Source organism: Corapipo altera, unplaced genomic scaffold, assembly GCF_003945725.1.
Source record: "Corapipo altera isolate COAL_440 unplaced genomic scaffold, ASM394572v1 71, whole genome shotgun sequence".
Lineage (NCBI taxonomy): Eukaryota > Metazoa > Chordata > Aves > Passeriformes > Pipridae > Corapipo > Corapipo altera.
Genome location: NW_020884916.1, coordinates 5441114 through 5462442, shown reverse-complemented (window position 1 = coordinate 5462442; position 21329 = coordinate 5441114). Strand labels below are relative to the sequence as shown.

Here is a 21329-nt window from a genome sequence, read left to right as displayed (position 1 = left end):
GCTGAGAAGCCTCCCCGTGTCAGAGGGAGGGGTCCCACAGCCCCCTGTGTGTGAGAGCAGCACAGACCAGGAGTGGGAGTGACGGGGAAATCAAAGCAGAGCAGGGAGTGCTCGGGGGTTCCTCCATCCCTCCGTGACCAAGGGCTGCCAGGGGAGCCCTCTTCAAAGGCACGAGTCTGGAGATCACACTCCTGATGCCCAGAACAAGTTATTCTCCCAAGTGCAGTAGGTAACAATCCAAATCCAGCTTTTCTTTCCCTTCTCCCTCAAATAACCCTCACCTTCCTCCCCCTTTCCAGCCAGAGGAACAGGGGTCACACCTCATCCCCTCCAAGCGCCGTATCCTGTGTCCAGCAGCAGCCAGAGATCCCTGGGGAGGAGCACAAGAGCAGGAACAGCAAGCAGGGATATTTAGTTCAAGCAGGGATGCTGCTTTCAAGTGCTCACCATCCTCCCACAGCTTGCAGCTCAGGGACAGCCAGGGCTTTGAGGATTTAGTAGCTCTTGGTGGATTTATCTACCACAGACCTGATCCCTCACACTCCTGCAAAGCTCCCAGGCACCTGACCCATGTCCCCTCGAAACTTTACCAGTTCCTGCTGCTGTAGTTCAAATCTGGGGCACAGTTTTCACGTGAGCAGCAAAAGCCAAGTGGCTGTGATGTGATGAGAGGGGGTTGGATGCTGCCACAGTCACATCCAAACCATCTGCAGAGGTTTGAGAGGTCACAGGCCAGTCCTGGCAGCCCAGATCCCACAGGTGACTCCAGAAAGGTTGTTTTCGTGCTTCAAATGACATTGTCTCCTCTGGGCTCTTTCTCTGCAGTTCCTCCAGATGATCCTGTCATTATGGGGGGGCCCATCATCAGCCTGAGAGCAGGAGACCCCCTGAACCTGACCTGCCACGCTGACAACGCCAAGCCAGCAGCTTCCATCATCTGGATGAGGAGGGGAGAAGTCATCAATGGAGCCACCTACTCCAAGGTGAGGCAGGATGGGGCTGGGGACACAGGCTGTGCTCTGTCCTGTCTTCAAAAGGGGTACCAGGCCTGGCACTGCTTCAACATAACCCCAAAACATCTGGGGCAGCACCCTCAGCTCTGCAGAGCTCAGGCTCTCAGCCCACATCCCTCCATAAAGCCTTCCCGATGAGAGGCTGGGAGGAAAACAGTGAGGAGGATGCACGTGAGAAATCACAAACTGCCACCAAAAGGAGCTCTGCTCTGAATTTGGGTTTTTGTACCTTGTAATCCCCTGGCATGGCCAGTCCTCCCCCTGCCACCCTCCCTGGGTGTGGTGTTAAAGCTTCATCCACAAACCCTGCCCCAGCTCCAAAGGTGGTTGCAGTGACATATGTCCCTTCCTCCCACTGCAGTTTCCCATGAAAAATTGTCAGGGCTGTTGGCATTTTTTAATTTAGACAGAAAGGCTTTATTGGGTCATAAAGGAAGTCATCAAAGAGCATCAGCAGCACACTCAGCTGGGCCCCCACATGTTCTCCTGTTTACGGGCGCCTGATGTCTGGTGAGCGCCAGAGATTCGGGAACACTTGACATTTCTAATGAAAATTTCTAAAGAGCAAAATCCGAGACCTAAAATGGGTCAGTTTGCAGCCATTTGTAATGCAAGCAAACTTCAAAGGAGGCAGCCAGAGCCATTCCTCAAGCTCCCCGAGATCTTTAATAAACATTTCACCCCCTGCCGCTGCTGTGAAGCCCCCACCCAGCCCCATTCCAGCACATCCCGATCTCCTTGGGATAGCAGAGGAGTCAGAACACCCTCCTTGCCCCCTCCTCCTCCTCAGCACCTCTGCTGAAGCTGAGCCACTTCCCTGCAGCCCATGGAGGAGCAGAGGGGGAACTGCCCCATCTCCCCGCATGTGGGGAGGGAGGCAGCACTAATTAAAGCCAGAGAAATCCGACCTCTCCCTCTCTCAAATCAAGTGGAATTAATTAAAATCCAGGCCGTTGACATGCAGTTGTTTGTAGCTCGTTCCTTTCCCCTCCACTGCAGACTGACAGGCCCTGGGCAGACAACTTTGGAGCCCTCTCCCTTTCAGAGCCACAGGCAGTGGGGAGCAGGGAAGGAGGAATGTCCCTCCTTTAATATATTTCCAACAAAAAAAACCTTCCAAAGCAGAGCTTTCCAGGCTGCAGCTCCACCTCACACACAGCACAGACATTTCCATGGCATTTTAAGCAGCTAGCAGGGATGGGCTGGGAGGGGAGCCCTGTTCTGCACAGGGGAGCATCTTCCACTCCTCCTGGACTCGGGAAAACCTCCCTTTCTGAGGCTGAACCTCTGTTTCCCCCTGACTTGCTGGAGGTTTCAATGAGGCCCTTCCACATTAAAAAAGAAAATCAGCCTTCAGAAAAACTTACAGCCAAATTTAGACATTTTTTGAACGGGAAATTTTGGGGTCTGAGAAACTTTTCCCTTTCTAAGCTCCCTTTAAAATAATTCCCTGATTTTCCTCTTTCTGCTTTTTCAAGAAAACCTAACCCAACTCTCCTTTGATCCAGATATTCCAGTCAACCATAAAGAAACCCTGTTCAGGTTCCTGTTTGCCTGGAACCATTTGTGCTGAGGGAGAATTTCTTTGTTATTCTGAATTTCTAGTCCACCAACTGATCCATGTGCAGCCCTCTGCAATCCCAGCCCGGCAGCACAGAACAGCCAGGGCTGACTGAACCCCTCCTGATCCCTGTTGAAGCAAACAGGGAATGTTATAGGATCCTGCAGGATTTTGAGGCTAAACCCAGATAGGGGCAGAATTTCTGCACAGAATTGGGGTTCACCCCCCCAGCACAGCAGTGGGGCTGTTCCACAAGGGAGGGGCACACGGGGTGACAGCAGAGCAAGGACAAGTCACATACTGCATTTGTGTGTCCAGAGATGGGCAACAAGGGGCTGGAGAACCAGGAGGGGAAGGAACTGGAGCACCAGGAGCTGCTGGAGGGGCTCAGCCTGGAGAAAAGGAGACTCAGGTTGGACCTTCTGGCTCTGCAACTCCCTGACAGGAAAGGGGAGCAAGGGCAGGTCAGGCTCTGCTCCCAGGGAACAAGGGACAGGACAAGGGGAAATGGTCTCAAGTTATGCCAGTGGAGGTTTAGATTGGATATTGAGGAAAATTGCTTCACTGAAAAGGTGGCCAGACATTGGAACAAGCTGCCCAGGGTGGTGGTGGAGTTCTCATCCCTGGAAGTGTTCAAAAAACCTGTGGCTGTGGTGGATGGGGGGATGGTTAATGAGGGACCTGTCAGTGCTGGGTTAAGGGTTGGACTCAGTGATCTCAGAAGGCTTTTCCAACCCTAATGACTCTGTGATTCTGAGCTGACTGTGGTGACAATTGCTCATCACCGTTCCTTGTCTCCCGTACCTGAGAGGCACAAACCTGTGTGCACGAAGGCTGTGCCACAATGAGCCCAGGGAAAGGATTAGTCGGGAATAACAGAATCACTGAGGTCGGAAAACCCCTCAGAGCCCATCCAGTCCAACCATCAGCTCAGCACGGCCAAGGCCACCACGAACCCACGTCCCCAGGTGCCACATCCACACATCTGCTGACACAAGTTTATCACTCAATAAACCCCTTGTCTTACACTGCGAGGAGCAAACTTCAAAGGTACAGACTTAGAGGGAAAAAAATGCCTGGCAGGGTCCGAAATCCAGAGTGTTGATAAACCAGAGAGAGGCCAGAGGTCAGGGAATGATTAAAAGACTGAAAACCACACAACATCTTGAGAGCCTGCAAGGGCTGCAGGGGTTTGATTTATCAAAGGCAGGGCTGTGGGGTGACGTGACCACGGTCTGTAAGAACTGTAAGAACTTTCAGGAGGATTAGGGGTTGGGAAGGGAGGGCTTCCAAGCTCCTGGGCTCCTGATAGACACATGGCAGGGCACCAGGGCTGAAGTCAAAGTCAGATAAATCCAGGAAAGAGACACAGTGCCAAGGCTGAGCAGGCAGACCAGGTTAACCACCACTGTGCCAGGCTTGGGAGTTTGTATCTCTGGCATCCACAGGTGCCATCAGTGATCACCAGCCCAAGTGGGGATGATTTACCACAGGCTGGTTCAGACCACAGCACAGCAGCCATGGCTGGGGTCAGTCCGTGCTGCTGGCACCACTCATTCCTGTGGGAAGTGCCCAGGTAGCTTTGTGCACTCACCTGCAGGAAGTGACAGGAGGGTCAACAATCCATTTGCCTCTGGCTCCCTCTTTCCTGGGATGGTGGGTGATGTATCTCACTTGGAGCTGTGCTCCCCAGGTCTAGGCACAGCAGGGCTGGAGGGAAACAGATGGGAGTTAAGAGCCCAATTCCCAGGGAAGAGCAGCGAAATTTGTCTTTGTTATTCCCCCAAGGCTTTTGGCAGATCCCAGCCAGAGGAATTGTTATTGCAGGGAGCTGCTTGGCTGAGAAGCTCATACTGTGCCTGCAGAGCCTGGAATGGGAAAGGGGGCCCTCTTCGGCAGGAAACTGCCTTTCCTGATCCCTTTTTCCCCCTTACAGACACTTCTCCGTGATGGCAAGAGGGAGAGCATCATGAGCACCCTTTTCATCGCCCCCTCCGACATCGAGAATGGGGAGAGCATCGTGTGCCGCGCCACCAACAAAGCCATTCCCAGCGGAAAGGAGACCTCGGTCACCATCGACATCCAGCGTGAGTTCACGGCCAGCTGAGCTACCTCTGGGCACTGGGACACCCCAGCCTGCCAGCCCTCTCCATGCCTGGGGCTGTCCACACAGCTCTGACCCCAGGCAGGAGCAGGATGCTGGGATTGGGGGTTTCCCTTTACTGGGATTTACTGGCGCGTTGTTACGGTGAAGTCACGGCCAGAAGATCTCATGTCCTGAGCTCCCTGGGGCTCAGGAACACCCCTACCACAGGGACATCCCGCTTCCCAGCATTTGTGCCTTGTGTCCCTGGTTTTGAGCAAAAGCAGCATCAGCTGCCCTGCTCTGGGTGGCCCCACTGTGCCCCCAGGAGTCTTTGGAGCAGAGATGGATCCCAAAGGGTTCTGGGTGAGCAAATGGCATCTCTGGGCACAGCTAGCAGTGGAGATAAGGCTCAGTAAGATCTCTGGTGCAAAATCACATGTTTCCAGCCTTACAAGCAGTTCCCTGATAGGGTTTTTGTATCATTCTCTGCTGGGATGGCGTGTGAGACAACTGATCGGGGGGAAGTGTCCCCCCCATGACACACAGGCAGCACCAGTCACCACCTCGTAGGGACAGGTGTGTCTGAAGAGCCATATCCTTCACCCTTTACTTTAAATCCACAGAGCAAAATCTTCTTTCCTCCAAAATTCACATTTCACAGGCCTCTTCTCTCCTCCTCTGCAGTCGCTGTTGCTCTCAGGCTCACCCTGACCCCCTCCAGACAGGCTCCATTTGCACACCCAGTTCCTGCAGCTGTATTTACCCACAATTTGCAAGAGCAGGGTGTTCAATATTAACATGCCAGCTGCTTTCCAGAGCCCAATTAAAACTGGCTGAACAAACTCAAGCACAGCAGAAAATTCACCATTTAAGACTTGCAGCTTTTGCTGCCGGAAGATTACCGGGCTCTTGGGTTGCTGGCTGCATGTCCTGACAGAACTGGGCAGATAAAATGAGATAATAGCCTGGGTTATTTCACAGCCAGCAAACAGTTACAATGGCTGGAGACACACTCACACTCACACAAACAACACAGAGCTGGAGACATCATTACACTGGGTACAGTGCGGGCAGGGGACGTGAGCTGAATCCCTGAGCCCCCTGGAATCTGCTTGGAAAAGAGAGAGACCCAATAAAGAACACCAATTTCCACTCTGAGCCATTAAATGCTCCATGCTGTGAATGTAACAACAATAATATCCTACCCAGCTAATAAAAGTATGTTGTTCCTAATGAGGGCTAATGAGGATATCAATCTCCCAAAGCTGGATGGGTGATGGAGAGAGAGAAAAGTACCAAGATGGATTAACCAGGCTGAGGTTGGGATGGATTTTGACCCTGGTGCAAGAGCCAGCTCTGGCTGCATCTAGTCATAGTATCATGGAATCATTAAGGTTGGAAAACACCTCTGAGATAATTAAGTGCAGCTACTAACCCAGCTTTAGTCCCTTAGGTTTCACTCCCAACTTGGTAGACAACCAACTGTATTCACTTTGCAAAGAGCTAAAGGTGCTTTTCTGAAGCAAAAAAATTATCTGGGCCATTCATTTTTTCCTGGGGAATTATCCTGCAAAGGCAGGGTGGGCTGTGAACTCCTCTGCATCACCCTGCCAACAAGAGGGGGTCCTGCCCATGGGTCTTCTTCCAACATCTAGCAGAGAAGCAGCACCTTGGGGGGCAAAAGAAGTGGTTTCTGCAAGAATAAGGACAAGCAGGCTGGAGTTGTTGCCTGGGGAGCTCTTCCCAGACTGGCACAACCTGCTTCATCCCCCTGGACCCTGCACTCTCCACCTCCACTGGTGCAGGTTGAACTCACACCACAGGAAACGTTACCCAGCTGCACAGTTCAAAAGAGATGGCCTTGCAAAATAATCCCAGGGAACCAAAAATAATCCTTCCCAGGAAGCAGCAGCCTGGTAAATCACTCCTCCTGCTTTATTTCATTTGCAACTCAAAAGAACATCAGAAACTCTCACAGGCAGCAGAAAAACGCCGGGGTGGGGGTTATTCTTATGGAGGGTGTGAACGTGGTGGGAGGAATGATCCTCTTTCAGCTGATGCAAAGTCAAAGTTAGGCTCCCATCAATCTCATGCCTGACCATCTTAGCAGAAATGAAATAGCTGAGTCATAAACCCCTCCCCTTCCAAGTATAAAAATAAAGGGAGGGTGGGGGGAAAGAACTGGAAAAAAACCCCAGTGCAGGGTCTGTAATGGAAACACTAAGCGGCTCCAGCTGGAACATCTGTTCAATGTGATTTCCGTTCCACCAGCCACATCAAAGTCAGCCTCCTGTGAGTTATGCACCGAACATCACAAGTGGGATTAAAATCATGTTTAATAGTTTGATATGCCATAAACTATTTATACTGCAGGAGCCCAGTGGCTCCGTGGAAATGCACACCCGGCGTGCCGGGATGGGGAGGAGCAGGGTTATTGCTTATCCAAAGCCATTTGATCCAAGCCTCTGCACACACATGTGCACTCGCTCATTTTTACACCTTTTCCTGTCATGGCAAGAAGGGATTTGGCTGCATCTGTGTTGTTTTGCAGGACGTGGGAGGAGGAGAAGGAAAGTGGAGGGTGATGAGGGCCACATGGCTGTGCTGGAGGGTCTCCTGCTGCGCTTATCCTTGGAGCTTTGGAGTATCTGATTCCCTTTTGTGCTTGCCACTGGGGAGTGGAAAGCCCAGGGCTGAAGAGGCATCTTTGCCTTAGAGAAGAGGTTTGGAAGGGCTTTGCCCACAGGGGAGAGGAGCACGGAGAGGGATTTGCACCTGACAGTACAAGAGCCAGGAGGGTGCCTGCAGCCCACGGAGCTCAGCCCGTGGCCGCTCCCGAGGTGCTGAGTTAAAACCATGGGAGATGAGGGGTTTGCCAAGGTGCCCCCGGGGCTGAGGGGCGGGTCCCGGGGCGATGCCATCCCTGGGTGTGCGAGCGCTCGCAGCCGCTCCTCCTGCCACCCGTGGGCTGGCTCCATCCGATCCCATCGTTCACATTAACAACAAGAAGCCGGGCAGGAATTATAATTGTAACCGAGTGGAATTACATCCTGATGAGTTACAATTTGGGTCTTTTTTCCCTTTAAAATGCCCCGAAACACGCTGGCACACACAAACCCGCGCTGTCCGCGGCACCCGCGACGTTAGAAAGCCCGATCCCATTCTTGAAAGGCGAGATCAAAGACTTTAATTCATTTCCTTTGCTCTTTTTTCCCCCCCTTTTTTTTGTCTTTTTAATCTTTTTCATTATTATTATTTTGAGTGCAAGAGGGAGCCGGGCTCATTTTAATACAAAGAGGCTTCTCGGTAAATCGTAGGCACAGCTCCTAACCCATCAAACAATGGGGAAGCTACTAAAGAGAAGTGTGATTCATATTTAACAAAGGAAGGTGATTAGCTGTTGTTGTCTAACAATAGGGAAGTGTCAGGATGCCTGGGAATGAATTAGGAGCCCGCTATACATCTCTGGGCTGCTATGCGAGGGAAGCTCATTTATATTCCCAACTGCGCCCATCTTTATTGTCATTTGAATTGCACATTTTAAAATGAAATTAGGGTAAATTGAAAATACCTATAATTTCCCCGTCATAATTTCCCATCAGGAAGGCAGGTGGCTTTGCTCGCAACAAAGTCGGGCTCCGGCTGGGTAAATACCATGGGGCGGAGGAGGAGGCGCTGGAATGCTGTTGGAATGCTGCTGGAATGCTGCTGGAATGCTGCTGGAACGCCGCCTTTCCTACTCCCCTCCTGCCCAGCCAGCGGCACTGCCGAGGCCACCTCCAGGACTCCCCTTCTGGTGACCTTGCTGCGAGGATGGTCCCAACCCATCCCTCACCTCACAGGGCTGCTGTGGATGCTGCTCTCGCCCCAGGATGCCCAGTCAGAGGCAGGTCACTCCAGCAGGATCCTGACTGGGGAATGCTGGAGGAAGCTGGCAGAGGGAGAAGCCAGCAGGGAAACTTTCATCCCCATTAAACACAGCAACGCTCCTTGGGCTTGGTTATGGCCATGGCTTCACAGTGTTCCAGCAGGTAGCCACAAAGGCCAATGGATCCTGGCCTGGATCAGGAAGAGTGGCAGCAGGAGCAGGGAAGTGATTCTTGCCCTGGACTCAGCACTGGTGAGGCCACCCCTGGAGTGCTGTGTCCAGCTCTGGGCCCTCAGCTCAGGAAGGACATGGAGGGGCTGGAGCAGGTCCAGAGAAGAGCAACGAGGCTGGGGAAGGGACTGGAGCACAAGTGCTGTGGGGAGAGGCTGAGGGAGCTGGGGGGGCTCAGCCTGGAGAAGAGGAGGCTCAGGGGAGACCCCCTCACTCTCTGCAACTCCCTGACAGGAGGGGGGAGCCAGGGGGGAGTCGGGCTCCTCTCCCAGGAACCAGCAGTAGGACAAGAGGGCTGGGTCTTCAGCTGTGCCAGGGGAGGTTTAGGTTGGATATCAGGAGAAATTCTTTCCAGAGAGAGTGCTCAGCCATTGGAATGGGCTGGGCAGGGAGGGAGTGGAGTCACCATCCCTGGAGGTGTTTAAGGACAGACTGGATGTGGCATCAGTGCCATGGGCTGGGAACCACGGCAGGGTTGGATCAAGGGTTGGACTTGATGATCTCAGAGGTCTTTTCCAACCCAGCTGATTCCCTGATTCTGTGATCCTATGAAATAAAGCCCTGGCCCTGTGGCACTGACCCTGCTCCCAGCTCTGGGAGCCCAACCACCCCCTGGGCCAGTGGGTACTAATCAGCTTCTCCGACTCCCTGCCCTGCCAGCTGCAGCCTTTCCCCATTTTCCAGCAGGGAAGGGTGTTGCTGGGATATTTAGGAAGCGGAGAGAGGCAGCAGGTAGAGGCAAACACGTCACATGGCCTATTTTAGGACATATTTTTGGATATGTGCATCATTCCACCTCGAGGGCAGCAGAGCCCCTCAGCTGGGTCGATGAGCCCCAACACACCCTGCCATGGGTCAACTGATTCTTCAGGCACCCAAAAAACCCTCAACAAGGCCATTTCTTTCTGCTTTTTCCCCTCAAATGCAATCCCGTGCTTAAAACTTAAAGCTGGAGGTCTGACACCACCACCCCTCCCCCAGAAATCATGAAAAATTAAAACAGGTCTGGATATTCTTATTCCCATCTAAACATTGCACCCGTTTCTATCTTGCTTTCATTGGCCCTTTCCTGAATTTTATTCGCTGCTGAAGCATTTTGATGCTTTTCATGTGAAAAGGAGAGAAACTGAGCAGCAGTTGGGAGACTGGAGTGGCCTGTGACACGAGTAAGGCCTCGGCAGAGATGATTAAGCTGATGAAAGAGCAGAAATGCCACTTTCAACTTAGAGGAAAGACAAAATATCATCATTACACAGCGAGATATTAAATGGGAGCGTCTGAAAGCAGGCGAGTTTATGTCCTTAAATGGGAATCAGAGCCAGCAGTCACACTTTTGAAGTTAAGTGTTACATCCAGTGGCATCTGTGGCTCCTCTTCCTGCCTTATTCACTGAAATCCTCCAAGAGAAGAGCAGTGTTCATGGCATCAGCCTGTGTGACAACCATTAGATGGCTTTCAACTGAAAAATGGCTTCCCACTGCCAGAGGGCAGGGTTAGATGGGATATTGGGAAGGAATTGTTCTCTGTGAGGGTGGGGAGGCACTGGCACAGGCTGCCCAGAGAAGCTGCCCCTGGATTCCTAGAAGTCTCCAAGGCCAGGTTGGACAAGGCTTGGAGGAATCTGGGCTAGTGGAAGGTGTCCCTGCCCATGGCAGGGGGTGGAATGGAATAAGCTTTAAGGTCTCTCCCAACCCAAACTATTCTGGGATTCTGTGATATCACAGCATCAAGGAGTCTCACCGCTCTTGCCAAGCTCTCTTACAGCCAAATATTGCTTTCCAGACTCAGAGCCTGGCAGGCAGCAGGCAGGGGGATGCTGTACCGTGTCTTTGGGTCTCTCAAGGGCTTGTCTCTCTCTTTGCAGACCCACCCCTGGTGAACTTGTCCGTGGAGCCGCAGCCGGTGCTCGAGGACAACACTGTGAAGTTCCACTGCTCCGCCAAGGCCAACCCCGCTGTCACCCAGTACAGGTAAGGTGACCCCCCCTCACAGCACCACACACCTCACTCCAGCCCTGTGCTGAGAGCATCTCACCTTCTACCCTCCAAAGCTTCACCTCCAGGTGACCGAGAGCGCTCAGCACCTCCGGCTGTGATTCCTGGTGGCCGTTCCACTGCTCCCCCTGTTTCCCAGCACGTGGTGCTCATTGTGGCTCATCCCCACGGCCTCTGCTGTCCCCCAGCCAGGGGGTGCAGTGGCTGGAGCCAGCCCCTGCTCCCTGCAGAGCAGCAGAGCCCTGCTGCGGCTCCGTCCTTGTCCCAGCATCCCCCCTCCGACGGCTCCCTGATGCCTTGATGATGTTGTTACACCTCCGAGAGGCTCCGTTCGCCACCATTCTGCTGCATTCAGCAACTCCTCAGCCAGGGATTCATCGGGTTTGGAGTGGATTAAGAGGCCTGGCACCGAGCTGGCGGAGCCATCTGTTTGGGGACATAACGAGCAGCAAGCGCTGAGTGAAAAGTCTATTATGGGAAAATTCCTGCCTTTTTTTTCGGCATGCTCTTTTATGGCTCGAACAATGCAGCTCCTTCCCCGTCTCCGTGTAACCCTTAAGCGACCACCATGAGCCTCTCCATCCCCAGGGAGCCTCTCCATCCCCAGGGAGCCTCTCCATCCCCAGGGAGCCTCTCTATCCCCAGCAGAGTGGAGCTGAGCTCGGAAGGGCCACAGCAGAGTGGTTGGGCTGGAGGTGTGTGGGGTTCCATGGAGGATAGGCTGTCCTTGAGTGGGGTGTTCTCCTCGAGTGGGTGGGATCATCACTGCTGGTGGGGTCTGCAGTGCCCCTGCAGTGGCCACGCTGAGCTCAGAGCAGGTCACGAGTGGTTGAGAACTGCGGGAGGAGAAAATGAGTCGCTTGCAGCTGTGGGAGGTCTGGGGTGTCCCTGCCTGCACCCCCTGTGCTGACCCAGCCCCAAACCTCCCTTGGTCCTCCTCTTTTCTCTGTGAGCAGTGACAGGACACAAGGGAACAGCTGGAGCTGTGTCAGGGCAGGGTCAGGCTGGATCTCAGGCAAAGGTTCTTCCCCCAGAGGGTGGTTGGGCACTGCCCAGGCTCCCCAGGGCAGTGGGCACAGCACCAAGGCTGCCAGAGCTCCAGGAGGGTTTGGACAATGCTCTGAGGGACAGGGTGGGATTGTTGGGGTGTCTGTGCAGGGCCAGGGATTGGACTGGATGATCCTTGTGAGTCCCTTCCAGCTCAGGACATTCTGTGATTCCATGATCCTCATCCAGGGTTGGTGAGTGGGTCTCCGAGCTCAGCCCTCCCCTGCTCTCCGTGTCACATTCTGTCATCACTGCAGGTGAGCAGATGGCTCTGCACTGAGCAGTCACTGCCATGGGCCCTTGGGAATGTGTGTGAGAGCTGATATGTTGGAAAGCACCCTACTCTCAAAGGTTTTTTGGTCTAAGCAGACAAAATATGGGTATGGAAAGCGAGGCAGGTTGTCGGCACACTTTGGGAGAAGAGACCATCGTGCAACCAGGTACATCCCCATCCCAGCACCACCAGCAGCAGCTCATCCCTCCTGCCTGGAAGCCCTTAGTGTGCACAGGCTCACCATCCATTCTGGCTTTGCAGCAGCATCCATGGATAATAAGAGAGGAGGCACCTCCAGGGACAGGTTCTCGTGACCCACCTCCTGTTAGGCTCGTACAGCTTAATTAGTACAATCGAGTTTCCTGGTAGGAACGATTCCTTCCAGCTGGATATCAGCACAACAAAGCAATAATTGTGTTGCTGGTTACACAGAAGAGTTATTAATTTGAGAAGTCAATTAATGTCAAAGATACAAATAGCCCTGGTTTAGTATTTACAGTTAGGAGGAAAATGAAGTGTGTGACGGGCTGGGTGAAGGACTCACATGGCTCTGACTCCAGCACTGATTCTGGTACAGCCCAAGGCAAAACAACCACCTCTGGCCAAGGAACCAGACAGTGGCAAGAGCCTGGCAAAAGTTCTGCTCCATCAGCCTGATCCTCAACAGTGGGACCTTCCACATCAGCCCTGAACCCAGACTGGGCTGGAGCAGCTGGGAAGGCTCCTGTCTGAGTGTTTCCCTTCCTTGAAGTAGGATTTTGGGCAAGGGGGAATGGCTTCAAATCGATGGAGAGAAGGTTTAGATTGGATATTGGGAAGAAATGCTTCCCTGTGAGGGTGGGGAGACCCTGGCACAGGTTTCCCAGAGAAGCTGTGGCTGCCCCATCCCTGGAAGTGTCCAAGGCCAGGTTGGAGCAACCTGGGCTAGTGGAAGGTGTCCCTGCCATGGCAGGGGGCTGGAATGAGATGAGCTTTAAGGTCCCTTCACCCAAACCATTCTGGAATTCTATGATTCCCCTTGGCTGTTTCCACCCTCTGGATCCATGCCCAAGCCAAGCTGGATTGCTTTTCTACACCAAGTAGAGACAGACCCACTACACTTCTGCCATCTTCGGTGCCACCTTGGTCACACAGGGTGTTTGTTGTCCTCTCTGCCTGCAAATGTCTCCCTCAGGCCCCTTCTTTCCTCTCAGCCATCCTGAGGCCACAGGTCTTGTCACCCTTCCTGTTCCCTGAGCCTCAGCATTCCTGCTTTGCCACAAATGGCTTCATTTCATGATGGATTTTATTATCAGAACTAATTGCCCGTTTTTTTCATCTTATGTCTTCTTATAAAAGTGATTTTGGGGGGGAAAGAGGCATGAAAAATTCAAGCACTTTGGGTTTTTTATTTCTTGGGTTCTCTTAACATGCAAACTTCACACGAGACCTTTTCCCCACCACTGTGACAAGCAAACAGGACTCAGCAGCGCTCGGTGGGGCTTCCTTCTGCTTAACGGCTCTGATTGATGGAGGGGGGATTCACTTCCCTTCCAGGAGATCCCACAGCTCTTCACTAACTATGTAAAGGTGGCAGATGTTTCAGCACTGAAGCTTGGAGTCCTCTGGAGTGGAACATCCAAGCAAGGAGCCCCCTGCACCTCGACACTGGCAAGGAGAGAAGGGTGGGACATGTAAAGCCCTGGGACTGAGATACCTGGAGGTGTGAAAAGAAAGAATATGATCTCAGTGCCATCCTCAGGGTCAATAAGGACCCCATCACTTGTGAAAATTAACTTATTCTGCCTTAAAAACAAACATTAGAGAGAAACTCTGATATTTTTTTTCTCCTCAGGACAGGACCACACTAATTTAATTTGTCCTATGGCTTCCCTCATCCTCAGACAGAGACCCCAGATCTTCAACCCATGTTTATTTTCAACCTCCCCCAATATGCTTGTCAGTAAACAGCTCTGAACACAAAGGCAAAAATGTCTAAACAACATAAATCCCCTTTTCTAGGCATAAATCCCCAGACAGCTCTGCAGGGCCATCCCTGCTCCCAACACACCAAGTTGTCACCTTGCTGGAATTTTTAAGAGACGACAGGTTTTGCATCGAGTTTGCATCCCAGATTTTTCTGGCTGGGAAAAGCACACAAGTTCAAGAATCTCACTCAAAAATGCTCCTCTGGGACGAATCCATGAACTGGACTGTTTGTTAGGAAGAAGCCACTGAACCACCCCCACGGTCCTGCTGACCAAGATTTTAAGCCCAGACCCCTTGATCTTTTCAACAGAGGGGTAAAAGACACAAAATCCAACACAGTTCCCCAGGAGACAAAATTCCCTCTCCACCCCTATAGAGAACAGGCTTTTGGTGATATCGAGGCGGCTCCTTTTTCCTTACGAGTTTTTCTTTGTGCTCTCCTCTATAAAACATCACACACGGGTGGGGTTTAATGCAAGGGAAACCTGGCTGGAAAGGAGACCCCAGAGCAATCCGCTCCCACAGCCAGGGTGGAAAGTTACAGCCTGCACTGTCTTCACTTCTGGGGGCAGGGGGTTAATGACATTTTGTCAAAATTGACAGATTTCCACAAAATCTTGGCCTCAGTGGTGTTTTCTAAGTCAGAATCCTTCTTTCTTAAAATCTGCTGGCATCTCATGGCATTGGGAAGCAGGCAGGGCCAGGGCAGGGTGTCCCGTGCTGGAGGCACAGCTGCTCTGCTCCTTTCCTTAGCTGAGGGCACTGGAGCTGAAATCCAAGCCCTTCTGCCTCGCTGGCAGGAGCCATTTCTTGACAAGGAGCATCTTTTTCCCAAAGGATGTTTGTTTGCCCACAATGTCACCCGGGCTATCACTCACGGGACAGGCCAGTGTCACCAAAATCAAGTGGAGGAAGCCAGGCAGAGGCTGGTGAGGTGTCACAGCAATCCCTGAGCAGGGGGTTTGACGTAAGGATGAATTAACCCTGGCAGCAGGATTTTGCTCTTTTGCACGTTTTCCCTCTTTCCATATCGAGCAAGCTTTGCACAGACATATCCCACAGTTTCTGTAGGGTCTTATACCCCATCTGGCCTGGTTTTACCCCACCTCTGCCTGGGAACATGTTCCCTTTGGAGCTGAAGAGCAGCTCAGCCCACCAAAAAGCCCCTTGGGGCTGCCAGCGCAGCATCTTCCACTCGGAAAAGCCTCGAGGGGCCCTGGGCTGCTCGGCAGCACCTCTGGGTGTGTCCCCACCTGCTTTAGCACCCCGGACACGGGGCTGGGAGCCCAGAGAGGCTCCCTGGTGTCCCAGGGGTGGTGGGGGAAGGCTGGCCCAGCCACTGCCAGCCCGTGCCAGCCCGTTGGCAGGCAGAGTGTCCCGGTGCCAGGCTGGAGCAGAGCAGCGAACGGCTGCGATGGGTGGGATTATCCCCCAACAACCCGCTGCCCACGCGCCTCTGCGGCTCGGCGGGCAGTCCCGGGATGGGGGGGCGGGGAATTTGGGAATTTACGGGCTTTCTTTTGCCGCAAGCACGCGGGCAGGAGAGGGAAGGGGAGAGTAATTAGCTGTCGCCGTGGCTCTGCCACCTGCGATGGCGGGGAAATTAATGGGAAGCAACAGAAGTCGGGGCTACGTGAACCGACTCCCAACCAGGCCCCCTCTTTGCTCCCTTCAGATCTCTCCATTTGCCAATCTGCTCATGGCTTTTGATGTCTGTTGTATGTCTGTGGGGTGGGGTTTTTTTTGCTGTTATTATTTATCACTCGCAGTAAGAAAGAGAATCTTTAAAGTGGCAGCAGAAAATGGGAAGGTTTAATATTGCAGGAGGCAGAGTCCCTCAGCCTTTCGGGCTCCTTGGCTGATGATTATTTTTGTGGAGTGATGGGGAGCTGGTGCAGGCAGGGCAGTGATACATATCTCATTTTGTGCATCCACACAGTGCTCTCGCCCCCAGGGCCAGTGCAGACCTTTGCAAATAATGTTATCTTCGTAGGGGTTGGTAGGGGGACGTTTGGAGCCACTCTCCAGCATCAGCTGCAGTTCTGGGGACCACTTCACTCATAAAACAAGGTGTGGGACTGACACACAGACACAGCTGGGAAGAGGGAGTGATCCCTCCCAGCTGCTGTAAGGTGTTGAGCACGGCAGCTGTGAACACACCCGGCCCCCCATAACAGTGTGGGACGTGGCAGAAGGTCCAGCTGATGCTGCAGCAGGAGCAGAGATCAGCAGGAGCTGGGGGGCACTTGTTTATCAGGGATGGTGCTGCACCACTTCCTCCCCATCCTGCAGGAGAAGCGGGATCCTATCGTGTGAGTTCCCAACAAGCTCCACCTGCCCTTAGGTTGGGCTGAAGCCAAGGGCACCACCTGCCCAAATCTTCCTGCACCAACCAGCTTGGTGAGCAGCAGCTGCAGGTCAGGGTTTAAGGGTGGCTGGTCATGCTGGGGGCAGAGCTCAGAGCCAGCCCCAGCACCCCCCTGCCCTCACCACCATGTCGAGGCACCGCGTGGCTCACCCCGGAGTATTGTTTGTTTGCTCACTCAGTAGGCTCCAGTCTGCAGGAAAGCCCTTGTTTGGTAAATACTGTTTTATCTGTGAGCCAGCAGCACACTGTCGCTCATCAAATATTAATCCAAACTCAACTGCTTCTTAACAAGGTTTTCTTTAGAGGTGTTTGGGGCTCGATCTCACCTGGTGGGAGGCAGTGTCCTGGCTTCCCTCTGGCTCTGCACAGGGAAAACAAAGGGACAGCAGCCAGAAAGAGGTCCCTGCTCCTGTCCCTCCAGTCTGCTCCACAGGGCCCTGGCTCTGGGTGGGATGCAGGGTGGGCATTTCCCAAACATGTGGATGAGGAGCCCAAGTGCCTTTGGTAGATCTGGTGTCTCCAAGGATCACATCATTCCCAGGGGCAGGTCTGGGAGTGTTTTGGCTGCTGGTCTTGGGGGAGAAAGTGGCAGATTTCTTGGGGTTCAGGTAGATATGGAAAAATTGCACCTGATGTGGACAGGCTGTGAGAAGAGAAGCAGTAAATCACGATATGCATCAGCTGTACCTTGGCCTGCCTGCCATGCACTGTGCATCTTGGAGGCATTCATTCCATGGAGACACATTCCTACACTTTGTTTGAACAAACCTGTAGGAGAAGTTCAAACTCCACAGAGCATTGCTGCTCTTTATCCTTTGAGCCCCTTTGGGGACCTGCATCTCACCAGATTTATTCACGAGACGCCTCAGGCGGCCACAGAGGAGTCGAGTTCCCCAAGAGCACGTGCCCCATGTCCTGCTGGGAATGGCTTGGAAGTTTGCTCAGGCACTTGAACCAGCTCCCTCGTGGCTCAGCATTGCTTTGGTGTGTGGCAAAGAGCCAGGGAATGAGAGTGTGAGGGTGACACTGGGTGGAGGAGCAGCACAGACCTGTGAGAGCACGAGGAATGGAAGAGGGAATGAGCAGCTGGTGGAATCATTGCACTTTCACTGCCCCAGGAAACGTGGCTGGATGGACCAACTTATTGCCAGGAGTGCATCCATCGTCAGTCAGCCATGGGCTCAACACACAGACCCAGCTTCTCCAAAACAAATCCCCAAGGGAAGAGTGAAGAGACAGCCCCTGCCCCGGGTGAGTGGTTATAGCAGAGGGGGAGGCCCAGAATGAAGGTCAGCAAGTCATGGAATCACAGAATTGTGTGGGTTGGAAAAGCCCTCTAAGATCATTTAGTCCAACCATTTCCCCAGGACTGCCAAGGCCACCACTGACCCCTGTCCCCAAGTGCCACATCCACAGGGCTTTTAAATCCCTCCAGGGATGCTGTCTCCACCACTGCCCTGGGCAGCTGTGCCAGGGCTGACAACCCTTTCAGGGAAGAAATGAAGAAATGTTTCCTAACATCCAACCTAAAGCTCCCCAGGTGCAACGTGAGGCCATTTCCTCTCGTCCCAAGTCGCTGGTTTGTAGGGATTCCCATCCCTAATTCCTCCTGCTCACTCCTCAGGGATCAGACCTGTTCAGACGGGGTCCCCATACCAGAGGGCTGCCCCCAGGGATACATCTGAGGCAGGATAAAAGTGAAAGTGAGCTCAAAGTGCCTCCAGGCAGTGAGGACAGCTGAGCTGATAGATGGGTGCACCCTGTTTCATCTGACCAGGATGAAGCCACATCTACAGAGCTGAGGAGACCTGAGGGGTTTGGGTCTTAGGGAAGGAAGAGCCATGGGAATTGTTTCCTGCTGCCAGGAGAGATCACCCTGGGCACTGGGAGCAAGATGCCTCTCTTCCAGCTGGCTCTCCATGGGTCAGTTGGGCCTCTGGATGTGCACAGCATCCCTGTTCCCGGGTGAAAGGCCAGGGAAAGAAAGGCATGTTGGGAGTTTAACACTGTTCCATGACACCACAGTTGTCCCTGCCTCGTCCATTTAGCTGAATATGTTCACAGATCCGTAGGCTGTAAAGGCCAGGAGGGTTTATTGGATCATGGGAAGCTGATGCAGAGATCTGGGGCAATGATTTCATTGGCAACTTTTGAGGGAGAAGTGGCAAATGATGCATTTAATGGGCACGCCTGGCACTGCCTCCAGCCAAGCCACAGCAGTGGCTGTTTTCCCTCTTCTGGCACTGTAAAACCTGAATATGTTTTAATATGCAATTCAGATGGCTTTGGAAAGTACCTCCTGGGAGCTGGTGTGTTTTTATGCTGCTTGTTTTTTTCTGCCCTTAATGAAAGGCCCAGAATAAAAGTGACCATCCCCTCATGCCCAGCGTTCCCCAGAGCTTTGATCGCCGTGACCACGACCCAGCTGGCCCATTTTTGGGAGTCTCTGCCAAGGAAGGGGGATCTGCAATATTAAGTCTAATTAAATTACAGTCACACCTCTGGTAGTATTTAATAGGTGTTGCCAAGGGTTTGAAACAGGCTGAGGAGGGGCCAGTGGCTGCAGACAAGGTGTGAAATCCGTGGGCATGTGGACACGTTCCCCCATGTGCATCATGCTCAGTGTCAAACTCACAGGGAAAAAAACACCTGGATGTCCCCTCTGGAGAGACAGGGACCCTTTCAAGGCCAAGTTGGACAGAGCTTGGAGCAACCTGGTCTAGTGCCCCTGCCCGTGACAGGGGGTTAGAATGGGATGAGCTCTAAGGTCCCCTCCAGCCCAAACCAGTCTGGGATTCTGGGATTCTACAACTTGGAGCAGCCCTGCAGGGTCCTGCAGAGCCTCAGGGGTCCCCTCTGCCTGGGAGGTGACGTGGAGAGCAGCTCACCAGATGTCTGGTCCAGGCGAGAAGCATCTCAGCATCTTCGAGTGGAACAGTCACTTTGGTTTTGCTGCCATTCCTTGGCAGGCTTCGGACCTTCTCCCCCCCAAACCAGCTCCCTCCTTCAGTGCAGCTTGGGAAAGGTCTCGTTTATGCCAGTGTGCAGTTTTTGTTGCCTTCCTCCCCCCTGCTCCCATCTGCTCCCTCCTCCTCGAAGGCCGAGGCCGCCGTCTGTCCAGCGGCAGGACGCTGTGGGTCCATATGTTGTCCCTCTGCAGGGCTGTCACCTCTCCTGCTGCCTCCCACAGCCCAGCTCGGCAAGGGGGGGAAGAGAAGCCGGCGCGGGGAAGGGGCCCGCAGGCATTTCACAGCAGTAACAGAATAAATCTAATTTATAGACATAGCAAAATGCAGCTAAAGCGGGAGTTGAAATGAATGCAAAGCACACCGAGGTCTCAAGTTATCGGCACTGTAACATTTTTCCTGACTATCTCTGTTTTCCTGCCTGGGTTTGTCTTTGTAGCTTCCTCCCAGACAACTGGACCTTTGCTCTGAAGTGAAAATGAAAGCTGGGGGAAGAAAAAAAAAAAACTAACGGGAAAAGAATTCTTCAGATCTCCTTCGTGATGCATCAGCCCCATCTGCCAGCTCCCTGTGACAGGGAGCGGAGCGTGGCTGGGTGGCAGGTGGAGAGGGAGAGACAGGCTTTAAAAAAAGGAAATAAAATAAAATAAAATAAAAGGCACAACTATCCCTGCAGCTGGGAAGCAGGGGGGGCTCTGCCAAGGCACACAGCTCCAGGTGAGGCTGGGAAGGCAGGGTTGGAAGAGCCTCCCTCGCTCATGGAGGTGTGAGGACAGGGAGATTTGTCTTGTTCCCTGGCTTGTCAAGGTAATGGGAACAAGCGGGTGGGAGATGTTCGGAGCCAGCTCGAACTAATTAGGAGAGAATGTAGAGGAGAGAGTCTGATGGCTGGGAAGGGGGAAAAGGGGGGGGAAGGAGAATGCTTTGTACTGGTGAGCAGCGTCCCTGACGTGGAGATGATTAAAGGTACCAAACAACGGAGTGATGGAGCAGCCAGTCCAAACCCAGGCTGGATGGAGCAGCCAGTCCAAACCCAGGCTGGATGGAGCAGCCAGTCCTAACCCAGGCTGGAGGGAGCTTACAGTCCAAACCCAGGCTGGAGGGAGTTTACAGTCCAAACCCAGGCTGGATGGAGCCCCTGCCAGAGGGGTTTGCAGCCGTGTTTCAGGAGGGCTCACTGAAACATGGGGTGCACCACAGTGGTGGCCATCACCATCCCGGCCAGGATCACCAGCATCCCAGGAGTTGGCAGCATCCTGAGTATTCCAGACTCTGCTCACTTTCCCAGCATTGGGACCTGTCTCTAAAGCATCGCATTTCCAACAAACTTTGCACCCAAATCTCTTGGTGCTACCGAAAGCTTTGGAGCTGTGGTTGTGTTTTCCCAGCCTTGTCAATCACCTCTCCTTCAAGAAACCTTCCTGGAGCTCCTTCCTGGAGCCTGGGAATGTGGCTGGGAAGGAGCATCATTGCCTCCTCTGGCCAGATCTCCTCTCCCTTTGCAAGGAGAGGTGGCAGCTTTTCCAGCCTAATTTAGCAGTCTTTAATCTGAGTTATTCCAAACCACACTTGCCACTTCCTTCGTGCGTTCCCGCAGGATGATGGGCTGATTTCACAGAACGAAAAGCCTTAAGCAAATCTTGTCACACAAGAAAATTGATTTTTCAAAACTGACTTTTACAAGATTACTGGCCTTTTTTTCCCCCTCATCTTTCTTCCGTATCGTTCCCTTCCAGTCTCACGAGGTGGCTTCAGATCTAAGGAAATTAGAGACGCTGTGACTAAATTGAAAATGTAAAAAAGGGGAGAAAGAGGGGGAAAAAGACACCCAGCACCTCCTCTCCTGCTGCCTCTGAAGGATATAGCTGGGTGTGCTTTGTGAAGTAGCAAAGGTACCTCCTTCACCTCTCCCACTGCCATAACCTCCATGCCACCTCAGGAGAGAGTCTGTGC

The 21329-nt window shown here is 52.9% G+C and overlaps 1 protein-coding gene across 4 annotated transcripts in view; it reads left to right on the top strand.

Annotated features, from left to right (window-relative positions):
- The window catches only part of KIRREL3 (kirre like nephrin family adhesion molecule 3), a 357949-nt gene that overhangs the window by 302433 nt on the left and 34187 nt on the right, over window positions 1–21329 (top strand). For all 4 annotated transcript variants that reach the window (XM_027655693.1, XM_027655692.1, XM_027655691.1 and 1 more), the window contains 3 exons: window positions 826–983; window positions 4511–4661; window positions 10624–10729. In XM_027655693.1, coding sequence (XP_027511494.1) covers window positions 826–983; window positions 4511–4661; window positions 10624–10729 — 415 coding nt within the window. The remainder of the gene's footprint in view (window positions 1–825; window positions 984–4510; window positions 4662–10623; window positions 10730–21329) is intronic.